The sequence below is a fragment of the Amyelois transitella genome, chromosome 17 (genome assembly GCF_032362555.1).
Source record: "Amyelois transitella isolate CPQ chromosome 17, ilAmyTran1.1, whole genome shotgun sequence".
NCBI lineage: Eukaryota > Metazoa > Arthropoda > Insecta > Lepidoptera > Pyralidae > Amyelois > Amyelois transitella.
The window spans coordinates 8,872,258-8,887,875 of record NC_083520.1 but is presented as its reverse complement, the minus strand read 5'-3'; the positions used below and the strand labels follow the sequence as shown (position 1 = coordinate 8,887,875).

Genomic DNA, 15,618 nt, shown 5'->3' with positions numbered 1-15,618 from the left:
AAGAACTTCGTTTCTCTCTTGCCCTGGCCGGGATTGGAACCTGGTTGGGAAATTATATACTATTATTTCCATTTCTATGGTGACTTCAGCGTGGGGCTCAATCATAGCGTAAATGGGCAGGAACCCGCTCCACAAAGCCAAGGCGTGTATGACTTTAATCGCGTCTGTATCTCCTACATACAAAACCAATGTTTATTACCCACAAAGGCCACGTTAAGCTGGACGGCTTCAAAGTGACAGTTTGCTACATTATATCCTTAATTATTTTAAGTTAAGGATGCTCGAATAATATAACAAACAAACAAACAAAATTATTTTCCCATTCAAAATATTAGGATTCCATTTCTATGGTCTTCTTCGCGTTTTGCCATTGTCCGGTCTACCGTATCCCAAAAAATGTTAATGTCTACTGGCATGAGAGACGTCTTCAAAAGTCAATGTATGTCAAAAACGTACATAATAAACTCAATCATACAAACAAAATCATGCAATAGTTGGCTCAAAATCATGGCCATCCAATAAAAGCGAAAAACAAAAAAAAAACGATAATATGGTTCAAAACATTAATATCGTTTTGTAAGGCATAATAATACCAGTGGTAGAATGAGTAAGGAAGGAAAACAGCCTCAGAAGTCTAAGGATGGAGCACCAAAACCAAAGCCCCTTCCACCTCTTATCAATTTTCTGATAGGCGGAACTAGCGGGTAAGGTTCATATCCCATTTTGTAGTTACTTACTATGATAGAAAAACAATCCCGATTCGATCTCGATCGCCACCAAAGGGAAGATCTTCCGCCAGGTTACGCCTGCCTCCCGCTACAAGCCTATTCCTTAGTTGCTTTTTACGACATCAATGGGAAAGATGTGAAGATATACGGCTTATACTTATACGATTGAATATCCCAGTGTAGGGCGTGGTGCCGAGTCGAGAGTCGAGTTGACTATTATAGTGAATACATGTTCCCTTAGGAATTACATTTAATCCAGAGGCAGATCTAAAATTTAAATATTATCAGGCTTGATCTTATCGCTCAACACATCGTTACCCGCTACAAGCATCTATTAAACAAAGCATAGCTAAGGCAGTTTAGTTTACCTTGTGTGTTTATTTTTGGAAAGAGACTTTCAACTCTCTAAGCTCAAAAGGAGAAAAGAAGAGAAAAGATTTGTATTTTTGTATGTTTGCAACGAAAAAACTCAAAAACTACTGGACTGATTTACACCAAATTTTGCACAGATAGTATAAACCTTCGAGACTAACATATGATTTTTTCTGCAATTTCCCACCGGAGCGAAGTCTCGCGCAAAAGCTCATCGTCAATAAAGCAATCTTATGCTCTTTTAAATTTTAGAATGTTGGCGATATGTGTGGTTCAACCTGCAGACTTAGTTAAAACCAGAATGCAGCTGCTAGGTCCAAAGGCGAAGGAGGAGACTCTTTATACCGTAGCCAAGGAAATCATCAGATGCGAGGGTATGAGAGGGTTCTACACGGGTCTGTCGGCAGCTCTGTTTCGCCAAGCCACGTATACTACTGCTAGAATTGGTAGTTTCAACGTGTTGACAGATTATTATACCGGGTGAGATAAGTTCTCTGGTTCTTCTTCTTCTTCTGACTCATTGCATTCTGATTCATTTATTCTTCTGAATCCGGGTTCCACCTGCGACTTTTAACCACGAATGGGTAAATCAAATTAACACGTAAAGATTTCCAAAAGTCCAGTTTAGATCATAGTAAACAATTAAAAATTACTTGTCACCTTTTCCACCTTTTACGACATCCTAGGGAAAGAGATTGAGTGGTCCAATTCTGATGTGCTGGGAACTACACGACCATTATAAATCCGATTTAAGTTCAATAGACTATAATCTTGATAGAAAGGTACTACATATATAATTGACATCAAATTTGTGCAGATCATTTGGCACACCTAGCTTCGGTGGCAAGCTGACCCTGGGCATGACTGCCGGGGCTATTGGCGCTGTGGTGGGAAACCCAGCAGAGGTCGCCCTGATCAGAATGACGGCAGACGGTCGACTGCCGGCGTCTCAGAGACGAAACTACAAGCACATCTTCAATGCACTTGGCAGGTACTTGCAGGAGGAGTATGAAATTTGATTTGTGGGTATGTTGACTTAAGGCATGATGGTCGGTATAGGAGCTGTTGATGGAAATATAGCAGAACGCCGACTACAGGCGTCGCACTAGCGGGATATAATAAATAAATAAAAATCTAATACAGGACAAATAACACTGATTGAGTTAACCTCGAAGTAAGTTCGAAACTTGTGTTCTGACAAAAAAATGCCATGAGGTAAAAAAAAATATATTTTTTTTATTGCAGGATAACGAGGGAGGAAGGTGTGCTCACTTTATGGCGAGGAGTGGCTGCGACTGTCACCAGGGCCATGGTGGTGAATGCAGCACAGCTTGGCACCTACACTCAGGTATAAAATATAATTGAAAGTGAGGAATTATTCAACATTTCCTACTTTATATGAACAACATTTATGTAAGTTTATCTATATTCTTATTCATTTTTATCTATAAATGTAACATTTTATTGAATTTCTTCCGAATTGACACCTAATGAATTTTTATGTTTACTATTTTCTAAAGGTGGAGAATGCTTTTAACATAAAGTTCACTAATTGTACCTATAATTCCCAATTAAGTTTTAGGGTCCAACTACCGATTATTTCTTATTTTTGGTTTAATCTCATCCCGATATCATAAAGTGCCGTGTGCTGTGTGGTTTTTTATGTAAGCGGTGGGCTAGCAACCTGTCACTATTTAAATTTTAATTCCATTACTAAGCCATAAAGCTAAACGTGGCCTGCCAGTCTTTCAAGGCTACTGGCTTTGTCTACCCCGCAAGGGCTATGGATGTGATTGTATGAATGAATGAATGAATATCATAAAGGTTAGATATCATTCTCGTTTACCAAGAATCATGAATTTTTAACAGCTAATTGAATGAGTATTTGGAGCAGATACTAGTCTACTCGGGGTTTTCGCTTCGGAGCTAATTCTAGTTCAGCTTAACAGTTTATTGATGGCAGGCTAGAGAGATGCTACTGCCTTCCCTGGGCGACGGGATGTTCCTCCACTTCTGCTCGTCCATGATCTCGGGCGCCGTCACCACCTGGGCTTCGCTGCCCGTGGACATCGTCAAAACCAGGTGAGAAAACTGCTATAAACGGCTACTTTGATCTTATTAAAAGAGGACTTGGAGCCCTGAGGCATATATGGAGGCTCCACTTGATCCTCCATTTCTTTTAAGAGGACTTTACACACTACACACCAAACACACCTTATATACTACACGCACTACACTATACACACTCTGGTCACACGTCCGGTGAAAATGCTGCAGTGTAATTTGTTCCGCCGCTTCTTCTACACATGCGCTTTGGAAGCGGTTGTAGTTATAATTAGATTTAAGTGATGTGACGGTAATAAGTGATACCTTGTGTCCAATTTTGAAAATAAATATATTCTATTCTTTACACTTCTAGTACACGCTCTTTGTTTTTGAGCAGTTATGCAGGGAAGAACCATAATAAATAGTATGTATGTTATATCTCTCTTATTTTTCTTCCACTAGAGTTCAAAACTCAACGCACGGGGTGAGTCAAATTCAAGTATTCTTGAGCATCATCAGAAACGAGGGTCCCCTGGCGTTGTGGAGCGGATTCCTGCCGACCTTCGGGAAGTTGGGCCCTCACACAGTCTTCACCTTCATATTTATGGAGCAACTGATTGCCCTGTATCGTCATTTAAATCCTGAGCCGCCACCGAAAAAATAAATAGACTGAAGGGAATTTATCTTTGGAACTGCAATAAGGTTGATGAAATGACAATGAATTATTTCTTACGTTAGCAATTAATCTGCCTAGTACTCCTTTTGTTCTAAAAGATGCTTTAACTGAAAAATAAAAAAGCAAATAAAAGGGGAAATTAACTATATTGTAAAATAGAAAAATGAATATATGACCTGATTATTTCAAACAATTTTTAAATGATCCTTTACGAAACAAAAGGCGTGCTTAGTGCTAGAACATTATGGTTATTTATCATGTTTTTATATTTTGTAACTACTATAGTGCATTCGGAATTATGATTAACTATTGATTTGATATGTTTTTTATGATAAGTATTTCTTAGTGACTTTGTATTTTGATAATGTGGTTTTAACTCTTGGCTACCTATTTTAAGTCCGCTAAAATAAATTAATAAAAATGACCATCTTGTATTTTTTATGCCTTGTTAGACCGACCGCTTGTTCCGAATGTTGTTACTGGAAGTAATCAATTGGAATACAGTGGTGTGATTTTGCTTGCAGAAAAGAACGTTAACTTTGGGATTCTTCTTTTAGGTGATGGGCTACCAACATGTCACGTCTGAATCTTAATTACTTAAGACATCCAGCTGAATGTGGCCTTTATGTTTATTGTGACTGTAATTTCACTACCAAGAAGGCAAAACTCCAAAAGTATTTTGGTAGTGTACGATTTTTAATATTTATGTGCAACATAACAAATATAATAATTGTGGTACTGGCAGTTACTTTAGAAAATATTTAGGAACCTGATCCTAAAAAACCTTAGAGTATCCACATAATTATTACATGCAAAAAATTTGGCAAAAAATATTCTTACCAACTACTCAAACGACGAACTAACTTTAAGTGACGATTTTCGATCAGAAACGTCTTACTTCTAAGTCTAAGGTTCCTTTAGTTTCTTGGTCTACTTCTTTCATCATCTGCTTTCAAAAAAATGTCACGAGTAAGTGTCAATACAAGGCATCATCTCGATTTTTTGGCAAATATTATGAATCATGGACCAAATTGAAATAATATCTCATAAAACAGTATCATATGCTGATCAGGATATGTTTCGTGATTGTCCGAGTCTAAGGCATCAGATCAATAGGATCGGATAATGCCACTGGATTCAAAAAAGATTGTTTACATTACCGAAGGAGTAACTGCTGGGTAAAACATGCTGTGAATTTTTTAATAGGGTTCAGACTGCAGAAGCCTCGGTTTGGAAGTTGTAATAATGTCTCAATTAACTACATACATCCCTAGGGAAGAGCTCGATCTCAGAATTCAGATCATGAGTATGATATCCAGGGTCCAGAAGCAGAGGGTGCAACAGGAAATAGATTTATTTTTAAAATGGGATACAAGGTATTGCTTATTGACGTCAACTTAAGTATATCTACTACCGCTTCCGAAGTGCAGACAGGGGTAGAAAAAGTACACTGCAGCATCATCACCGGACGTCAATTTACAAATGATTTGCAAAAAAAAATTACTATTAGTAGATTATGTGCGCAGTTTCGCCTACGTAAAATGTATTTTCCGTTATTCGCCTTGTGGATTTCAGAATGGTGGCGACGCTTGTAACTCATCCACTCGATTTGCTCAAGATTCGTCGTCAAATATCGTCGAGACGATGCGGTACGTTCAAGATAGCGAGGCAGATCTACAAGAGTGAGGGTCTGAAGACGTTTTATTGCGGTCTGACGGCTGGTCTGATGAGGCAAGCGACCAATATTGCGACCAGGTTGGCAGTGTATGAAATCCTCTGCGATAGGTATACTGGGTGAGGAAACCTATTGTTTTTCTTTCTTAAAAATTCTGGCGGTTGATAAAGAATTACCAAAAGCATTTAATCCTTCTGCGTTAAGAAAGGATACTTATTATTCTAAATTGTCAATTTATTTATTATTGTTATATTATAAAGTGTCAAATAGACATCTCTGCGAGGAGTGTTTTTGGCTAAATCCTAAATTTATGTGGCCCAATTTTTTCCCTTTTATTTTATGGTATTCCTGAAGTCTCCAAATATAACCATCGTGCAAATGGCACTTCATATGGGATGTAAAGGATTTGTTGGCAATTGACAACTCACGTGGGATATTAAGAAAGTAATTCTCGATCCGAATCCAAACGGGATCCAATCGGGACCAACGCTAGGAGGATAAGGAGTACATAAAAGATAATACAGTTTGAATAAGACAAGTACAGCATGGAGCTCTTAAGAAAAATGCTGAAGATAAGAATTATGTTACACTTTCCCTTACAATAGTTTCCTTTCTCAATATGTTAATTTAATAATTTCTTTTAGAACTTACAACGAGGTTCCGTCTAGTCACACAAAAATGTTGATCGGAATTATTTCAAGTATGGCTGGGGGGCTGGTGGGATGTCCTAGTGAAATGGTACTGGTCAGGCGCATGGCGGAGGGCTGTCACTTCTCAACTCCCAGTGGCCGTTGTAAATGCGATGGTGTGGCTAAAGGAACGCTTGATTCTCTTCGTAAGTAAGTATATATTATAGTCAGCGTCAGCGAAACATGACCATAAAGTCCAAAACCGTGTTCCCCAGTGGAACATGGCAGGAAAAAAGAACTCATTACAGGGATATCATTATAATTTTGTTCAGATTTCACATACCTAGATTCTCCTACAATATTTGAAAGAGTCAAGTGGATTTTGAACACATAAAATTGTCGGGAATTAAAGGTAGGTTGATTAAATTTATTTACATAGGTAGGTAGGTGCACTTCAACACCATGTAGATTTGTAACCTACGCATGCTAAATTTCAAATCTCTAGCCTCAGCCGATTGAGTTGTGTGTTGGTATGCCATTCAACCAACCGGTCAGTATATCACCTATATTATAGTAGAACTGGACATCAATACATATAATCACGTCTATATCCCTTGCGTTTTAGACAGAGCCAACAGTTTTAAAAAAGACTGATAGGCCACGTTCAGCTATTTGGCTTTAAAATAGAATTAAGATTCAAATAGTGACAGGTCGCTAGCCCATCGCCTGAAAGAAGAATCCCAAGTTTATAAGCCTACCCCTTAGTCGCCTTTTACGACATCCATGGGAGAGAGATGGAGTGGTCCTATTCTTTTTTCTATTGGTGCCAGGAACCACACGGCACCAATAGAAGTGGAAATATAGTCAATGTATAATAATTTTACAGAATCATTCGGGAAGAAGGGTTTGTCGGGTTGATGCGTGGGTGGAACCTGACCCTACTTAGAACTGTGATGGTTAGTACCATTCACATTGGATGCGAAGAGTATTTGATGGTACGTAATACTCGAAGTATTAGTATTCCAAATATTTTGGCAGTCGTTCTTAAATTAAAGCTGTGATCTCTTCAAATAACTTAGGTTAAGAGTAGGTATACGTGATCAGCTCTGAAGTAACACCGTTTTTGGTGTAGGTAAGAACACAGTGCCGTGTGGTTCCCGGCACCAATAAAAAAACAATAGGACCACTCATAATAAATTACCAAAAAGTGTTCTTGAAATGAATGATAGAAAATTCAAAAAGTACATTAAAGATGAGCTTTGTAGGAAAGCCTATTACACCACGGAGGATTATATTAATGATAAACATGTGTGGCCCGAGCTTGACATAATGGCCTCTTAAATGCTTGTGCATTTTTGACATGGAGTTGACATAATTTGTACAGTGTGTACATATTTTATTTTATCTTTATTTATTTGACGAAATATCGAATTCGTATTGAAATAACTAGTTCTACATTCATTCATGTTTTTTAATGTAGACAATCTGTATTCGTCCATGATTTAGATTTAAGAGATCTATATTTGTACATTGACGTCCGATGAAAATGCTGCAGTGTAGTTTGTTCCGCCGCTTCTTCTACACATGCGCTTTGGAAGCGGTGGTAGTTATAATTAGATTTAAGATGTGATGTGACGTCAATAAGTGATACCTTGTATCCAATTTTGAAAATAAATCTATTCTATTCTACTCCATCTCGTTTCCATGGATGTCGTAAAAGGCGACTTAGGACTAAGTTCCCAGAGGGATTACGGTTAGATAGAAGTTACATCTTCCTTGGCATGATCCTTGAATCTTTTGATTCCTTAACATTAATTAATATTTTCATACCAGTTTGTTGCTTTTGAGTACTTTTGAGCTGACCTTTCTAGCAGCTAGCAACTAACAGTTCTTTACCTATTATCCCATCTATCCCACTAATCCGTCCCATGGTGGGACCACTGAGAAGGTTTCGTTATTGTCACTTGTCCCATGGGACAATTCAATGAGACTAGTAGGTTAGACGGCTTATTTTCCTTTTTTAGGAATGGTACTATTGACCTTAACTTTCTTTTCATTCAATTTCCTTATAGATACCGGCGCGCCTAAAACAGTACCAAGTGACAAATAATGAGCATACTTTGGCGATATGTTCTTTGGTTCTGACGCATTTAATTAGTGCACTCCTGACACATCCTGTGGACCTTTTGAAATCCTTGTGAGATATATTTTCTGCCTGTTTTTAATTGTTTGCTAGACTTTTGTCAGGGGCACTTCTGAGGGAAATTTTCAGATAAAAAGTAGCCTATATGTTACTCATAAGTCTATTCTATTTCTGTGACTAATTTCATCAGTTCGCAATTATTTAGTCAACTTATTTTTATAGTATAAGATACAAGTGTGTAGAAATATAGGCAGACTTAATGCTATAAGAATTTACCAGTCTATCATATTACGTTGCAATCAAAAGAAGGTACAAATAATTTCTCTATTGCTACATATCATTAAGTCCCCTATTTTCTGTGTCTGTATGTATGCACTAATCTCGGAAAGTTTTGGATGGTTTTTTCCTGTTTGAAATATCGGAAAGAGGGTTTTCTGGAACAGGTCTCTACCCGTGCGAAGCCGGAGCGGTTCACTAGTTATTAATTAGAACTTTAGTAGTTGGTATTCTTTAGTACCTTTTCATTTTCAGTTATCAGTTATCGAAGAACAAAAACGACACTCAAATATCTATAATGAAGCATTTATTGCGAACAAGAGGCTTCTTTGGCCTATTGAGAGGTTTTCCTCCATATTTTATCAGAATGACGTCACATGCGCTAGTTAAGTTTTTGGTTTTGGAAAGAATTTGACTTCAAATGAGTCGGATGCCACAAATGCATGCATGATACACATATGTAGATATTTTTTGATTTTTAACGTATTGCAGTGGTTTTATTCTGTTCTGTTGGAAAACAAACTAAGCTTTAAGTATTTTATTAATTTAGCTTCGTGAAACATCTGTTTATTAAATATTTTATAATAAAATGCCATTGTGTTTTATTTTAATACATTACCACTCAAATGGTTGTATCAACAGTCTTGAAAATACTGAACGAAAGTTCACATTCAGCTGTACGGCTCAATGATGGAATTGAGATTCAAATAGTGACAACTTGCTAGCCCATCGTCTTCTAGCAACTTTACCCTCAGTCGCCTTTTACGACACCCATGGGAAATATGTGGTCCTATTCTAAAATGCCGGGATCTAGACGGCAAGACAAAAATCAACTTTGAACGAAAGGTCTGGGTGTACAAAAAAAGGTTTGTTCACATATTTTTTCCTATTATATTACACTCTTATTCTGTTACACATATATATTATAAATAAATTTTGAATCCTTCCGCTTGTTTTATTTAACCTTCGCAAGTGTTACTGATCGGTAATACAAAGTGCCACTGTGTAACAGTGTTACTCATTGGAAAAACGATAGTTGCAATGTGTACCACTGCTACACAACGGGAATTTTTTTCCCCTTGAGTTACAGTGTTACAGATCGGGGTGTGACTGAATGGGAACAAACCCAAAAAAAAGAAGATACGCATAGCTCGTATAATCTATTTGGAACATTACAGCGTTACAATTACACCTTTTCATCAGCATCATTTTATGGGCCCTCCTTCTATCATACGATACAGCACGACCAGCTGTTCAAAGAACATGAATGTGAGTATAGTGTGGGGGGCGACCTTGATAAGGCACGGCAGAAATCCGTTCCACAGAGCCAGTGGCCCCTCGTATTTGATGATGTCGAAGAAAACTTTAAACTGACTCGCCCCTTCTGTCGCATTCTGCACTCTGTGGGAAATTTAACTGGGTTATGGAAATTGCTTATGGAGTAGGTAGATGTTTTTTTTTTAAATGTTAGTTTAGTTAACAGTCATCTCCTGACGTTTTGTACCGGTTGCAGTATCCCTTGGAAGGATAACAGGGTCTATTATTACGATCCAGGAGTGTGAAAATAGGTAATTTACACGGAAAGACTGCCACCTGACCGCCTTGACCTGATTTAGCTTAGGTATTTTGTAAATTGGTTCAGTTTCTTGAATATGCGAATTTCTGACATTTTTCTTCACCTTGACCGGTTTTCTGATATTTAATAATTATCGAATCTGACGTGTATTTACATACATACATGTAATCACGTCTATAGCCCTTGCAGGGTAGATAGAGCTAGCTGTCTTGAAAGACAGAGAGGCTACGTTCAGCTGTAAGGCTTAATGATAGAATTGAGATTCAAATAGTGACAGGTTGCTAGCCCATCGCCTAAAAGAAGAATCCCAAGTTTATAAGCCTATCCCTTAGTCGCCTTTTACGACACCCATGGGAAAGAAATGGAGTGGTCCTATTATTTTTTCTATTGGTGCCGGGAACCACACGGCACATATATTTATTAACAGTATGTGCAGATTTTCAAAGCTGTTTGACTTGTCACCCGTCTTTTAAATTCTGTTGAGAAAGGGTCTATTGGGAATAAGTTAAAGTAAGGTAAGGACCCTTAATTAGTTTACCTTGTCTTGACGATATCAATGGGTAACGAAGCGACGCTGGTCACGACACCTGATATCATGGACGCACAGAACTGGAGCAGCAGACCTTCACCCAGAGTTGGCAGGAGCATCTCCCTAGCCTGGTGAAGAGAATTAGTTCGAAACAAAAAACTTTATAGTTAATTGCATCAATATCTAAGTCACAGTTAGTCAACTGGTAAGACAGTTTAGTGCATTCAAGAGGAAATAGCAAATCAAATGAAGTTATAAGCATCTATGATACAATACATCCCAAACGAAATTTAGGGATTAAACACAGACCTACTTTATCCCAAACGACTATACTTAGTGATCGTGAGTTGCAAAAGTATATAATTCACGAATATTCTTCCCCCTGGCATTACGGTTATACCCTCACCTCTCTGGAGAGCTTGTGGTGAGGACTTTAATCTTGATCCAGGAGTGGGAAGGCCTAGACGAACGTATCTTGATTAAATTAAGGACGTCCTGGTAAAGGGTCAGGTCAAGAGTACCCGAAACCGCCGAGCTTGTATGAAGAGAGTTATGAATGCGGATGAAGCGAAGGAAGTGTGCAGAGATCGTGGCAAGTGGAAAGAGGTAGTCTCTGCCTACCCCTTCCTGAAAGAGATTTTATGTATGGTTGTATCCAGGATTGAATCAGTCAGGGTTTTACACGAAACGACACCCATCAGTATTCGGCAACCTCTGCAAAGAACCCTGAACCATATTGGATCATGTAGAAGCTGCACTAGTTGAATGTGCCGAGAACCACACGGCGGCAAAATATAATAAAAACATATGATGGGAAAGACCCTATCTGACCTGCGCGTAAGTCCCAAGTTGTGCAGCATTCACGATCATAGCTCTGACCACAGTGGACGACGTTCCTCGCCATAGCGTCGCCAGCCCCTCCTCTTTTATCATTCTGTGATAAATCAATCAGAAATCGCTTTATTTTCATAGAAATTGTTCAGATTGAGTCAGCATGATTCAACGGACAGTTCCACAGAACAAATTTCATATTCAGATTTCTCACCTTTCTGGAGAGGACCTCGGGGTTCTCCTGTGACGTGATCCTGGATTGGGTAAGCAGGTTTTTACATTAAGTTACTCCCGTCTGACCTCCGCAGTGGAACTTAATGCATAATGTATTAAGCATAATGCATAATGTATTAAGCATAATGCATAATGTAGTTTAATTTGAACTTAAATCAAAATTTCAGTACACTCTGTACATAAATCTTTTTAAAATTGGCAATCCATAAAATATATATATATATATATTTTTCCATATATCCATCCATAAAATATATAATATATATACATATATATATTTTTCTTTTTTCAATATTAAATGTCATAAATATATAAATCTCCCGTGAACAATGTATTCTCCCGTCCACATTCTATTCTAAGTATAATTTAATATTGTGAAGTTGACGTTGTTGAAGAAAATGCTGCAGTGCAGTTTGTTACCGCTTCTTCTGCACTGACGCCTTGGAAGCGGCAGTAAACTTAGTTTTTAAGTAATTTATTTGACGTCAACCAAGTTGTTAAACCATACGACAATTATTAAGCGATATAATATAATAGTATCCTATAATAATGAATAAAAAAAAAAAAAAATGGATCACAGATGCACATTCAGTTGCCTTAATGTGCAAGGTTTCCTCACGATTTATGGATGACAGCTTACGATTTAACTTCCCATGCGAGCAAGGCTGTGCGCAAGAGTTGTACCTAACGACAAATCTTGCTAATACGATTGATTGAAGCCCATTAAACCTGTTCTAACTGAATTATGTAATGAGATTCCCTTGATATAGATTCTCGATAATCTGAGCTGATTCGATTCAGGTAATCCATTGCGAGAGGTATACAATCAATGTCGTGTCCGCCTTAGACCACAATTCAGTCGAACACTCGTCAGACACTCATTTGTCTTCCGAGAAACTTACTAGTTGCATTGAAGAAGTAGAAGTGCATTTGATGCGATCTTTTCGTCTATTACCAACAGAATCTTAATAGGGCAATATAGTGTTAATATATTGATTAAGTCAGGTCTGTGGGTAGAGGCACGGGCTACAAATTGACGTTGCATTACTATAAGATACATATTAGATATATACAAATATACTCGTATAGGTATAGGTAGACTCTTGTAGGCGATGGGCAAGCAACCTGTCATAATTTGAATCTTAATTCATAAGGCCTTCAGCTGAATTGACTGTTGGCTCTGCCTACTCCGCAAGAGATATAGACGTGACCAAATGTATGTGTTTGTATGTATAGTAGATACAGGTAACTAAAGTAAAAACCCGAGCCAATAAACAATTTTTTCTTCAAATCCAATTAGGCACAGATGATGATGTTAAAAGGCTCCATGAAATACCTGCTCAGAGCGTTGAAGACATTCTTATAATCCCTCCTCTTCCCCGGAGGTAGATGGCCGTCCGCGGTCATCCTGACCAGCACCACCTCCCCAGGGTTGCCGATAATCGCGCTGAGACCGCCAGAAATCAGACCCAGCACCAGCTTCGCCCCAAACCCTGGCATGCCATAAGCACTGCGTTAAAAATACATGTTTCTTGTAAATCCTATAGAATACAAACACACATTGAATTAAGATTCATTAGAAATATGTTAATTAGGATTACGTGATAATCTGTGTCTTTAGGTGGAGAAATTAAATAAAAATATATAATGAACCCTACGTTGGTACCCACTTTGCGTTGTAAAGTGGAACGCGGTGGATAAAAAATTGCAGGTCTGACTAAAAGACACCTTATACTGCATACAGTAAGGTTTAAAATTGGCAATTCCATGCTCATGCTCTAAGAAGCAAAATGACACTAAGGGATTATTTATTGAAAGTTCAACTTTTCCGTTCCAATTGGCGCATACGAAGTCCCGAACATAAGCTAGTTTGGCTATAAATTCAAAATGGAAGTACCTATAGTATAGTATATATACGTATATAGTATAGTACATATAGTATGGCTTAGCTTAGTATAGGCTTATAAACCTGGGATTGTTCTTTCAGGCCATGGGCTAACAACCTGTCACTATTTGAATCTCAATAAAAGCTAAATAGCTGACCGTGGCCTATCAGGCTTTTCAAGACTGTTAGCTCTGTCTACCCCGCACGGGATAAAGACGTGATTATATGTATGTATTTATGTAAGGAAGTGTCAATGTCAAAATGTCATCGTTATCCTATGTTACTTAAATTGTACTTGTTTTTGTTTCCAAATAAAATATTTTTCATTTTCATTTTTCAAGTACTACATGCACGTATTGTGAAAAGGATACTATTTTAAAAAGCCACTCACCCCTTATAATAATCAAACATAATATTGAAGAAACCGAATCTTGCAGTGGTATAAGTCCCCTGACGGAACAGTGCTGCCGAGATTCCTGCATAGAGTCCCACAACGCCATCTCTTGCCACGATTTGTCTGACCGTGTTCGTAAACGACTGATTTTTTGGGCCCAATTGCATTCGAGTCTTGATTAAATCCGCTGGATGGACCACGCATCTTGCTAATACTCTAGATAATATAGTGAACATTATAGAGTGAAGTAAAAAAGCACAAGCGACTAAAGGAATATTCAGTGTGGTATCGAAGAAAAAACATAGTGTGTACCAGCTGCTTATCTCTTCCTGTAGATTGTAAAATTGGCTTATAAACTTGGGATTCATCTTTTAAACGATGGATTAGCAACCTGTCACTATTTTAATCTAAGTTATATCACTAAAACACACAGCTGAACGTGGCCTTTCAGTTTAAAACATTTTATAAACATATTAATTACAATGGTTTTGGTGCCGTGTGGTTTCCGGTATTTTAGAATAGAACCATTCCATACCTTTCTCGTCGTAAAAAGGATAGGCTTATAAACATGGGAATTATCTCTTAGACGATGGGTAAGCAACCTGTCACGATTTCGATTCCATCATTGGACGGTTTATTCCACTTTGATCACCCAGGTTTTATCACCTGGGTGAGAGGCCTTGCAGTCTTTAAAAGACTGCTGGCTCTGTCTACCCCGCAATGGATATATACGTGATTATTTGTATGTATGTATGAAACATATTATTTGGTAAAAGCGCGATGGTGGAGTTGGCTCTTGTCAGCTAAGCTCCTTCGTCTTCGTTTCTCTCTTTAATATTGTTTTTTGTTGTACCTAAATGAAGAACATATAAAGAAGATTACCCTGCTCCTCCACCTATCAAGAAGTTCGCGTATGCTGGAATGTTCTTTGGTTTGTTTTCTGAGCTCATTATATTCTTAACAATCGAAGCAACACGCCTTCATTTTAACAGTTGAAAAATTTGATAAATACATTGTGTTGATGTGTTTTTATGGTTTGATGCTGTCATCGTTATTTATGTGATCCAAAGCCAAAGATTCGAGAGATCTTTTAAAGTCTACATCATAGAGCTACAAGAAGAAACTCCGAGAAGTAATCATAGATGAAAAAGACCATAGATAGGAGGACTGGTATGAGAAGTAATGGTTTTAAATGCTGTGTCCGAGATGAATTCTATACATACATACATATTGTCACGTCTATATCCCCTGCGGGGCAGACAGAGCCATCAGTCTTGAAAAGACTGACAGGCCACGTATGGATTCTATGGATGCAATAATGTCGAATCTTACATTCTAAATAAATTAAAGTAACCTAAACCTAATTGTAAATATATTTAATCAAAAAAACCAATAGTCTATTATTTACGCAATTGAATTCTTTGAAGTTTTTGAGACATCACGAAGTTTTGAGTTTGAGTTTGACGTTTGGTTTCACGTAATGTGAGTCTAAAAAAGAAGGAGCGGCCATTTTGTACAGTTTATTGTATTATGAGTCAGTGATAAAACGCCCTACTAACTTTCAATTCGAATCCCCTGGAGGATATCCATAGCATCTTTAATTCAGACATTTGATATTGTAGTT

General features: G+C 37.8%; 2 protein-coding genes across 2 annotated transcripts; one reads left to right on the top strand and one right to left on the bottom strand.

Moving 5' to 3' along the window:
* The first annotated feature begins 620 nt into the window (after positions 1-620).
* LOC106138808 (mitochondrial 2-oxoglutarate/malate carrier protein-like) lies at positions 621-7,044 on the top strand. The gene is made up of 9 exons (XM_060948995.1): positions 621-704; positions 1,353-1,580; positions 1,918-2,091; positions 2,346-2,448; positions 3,064-3,182; positions 3,609-3,770; positions 5,398-5,577; positions 6,142-6,332; positions 7,013-7,044. The coding sequence occupies exons 2-9, from the start codon at positions 1,354-1,356 to the stop codon at positions 7,042-7,044; spliced, it is 1,188 nt and encodes a 395-aa protein (XP_060804978.1). The 5' UTR covers positions 621-704; position 1,353.
* Positions 7,045-9,750: 2,706 nt separating this feature from the next.
* Positions 9,751-14,944, bottom strand: LOC106138807 (mitochondrial 2-oxoglutarate/malate carrier protein). Its single transcript, XM_013340087.1, has 6 exons — positions 14,877-14,944; positions 13,992-14,210; positions 13,052-13,225; positions 11,482-11,584; positions 10,660-10,778; positions 9,751-9,946 (listed from the first exon to the last, which is right to left on the bottom strand). The coding sequence occupies exons 1-6, from the start codon at positions 14,942-14,944 to the stop codon at positions 9,751-9,753; spliced, it is 879 nt and encodes a 292-aa protein (XP_013195541.1).
* Positions 14,945-15,618: the final 674 nt, after the last annotated feature.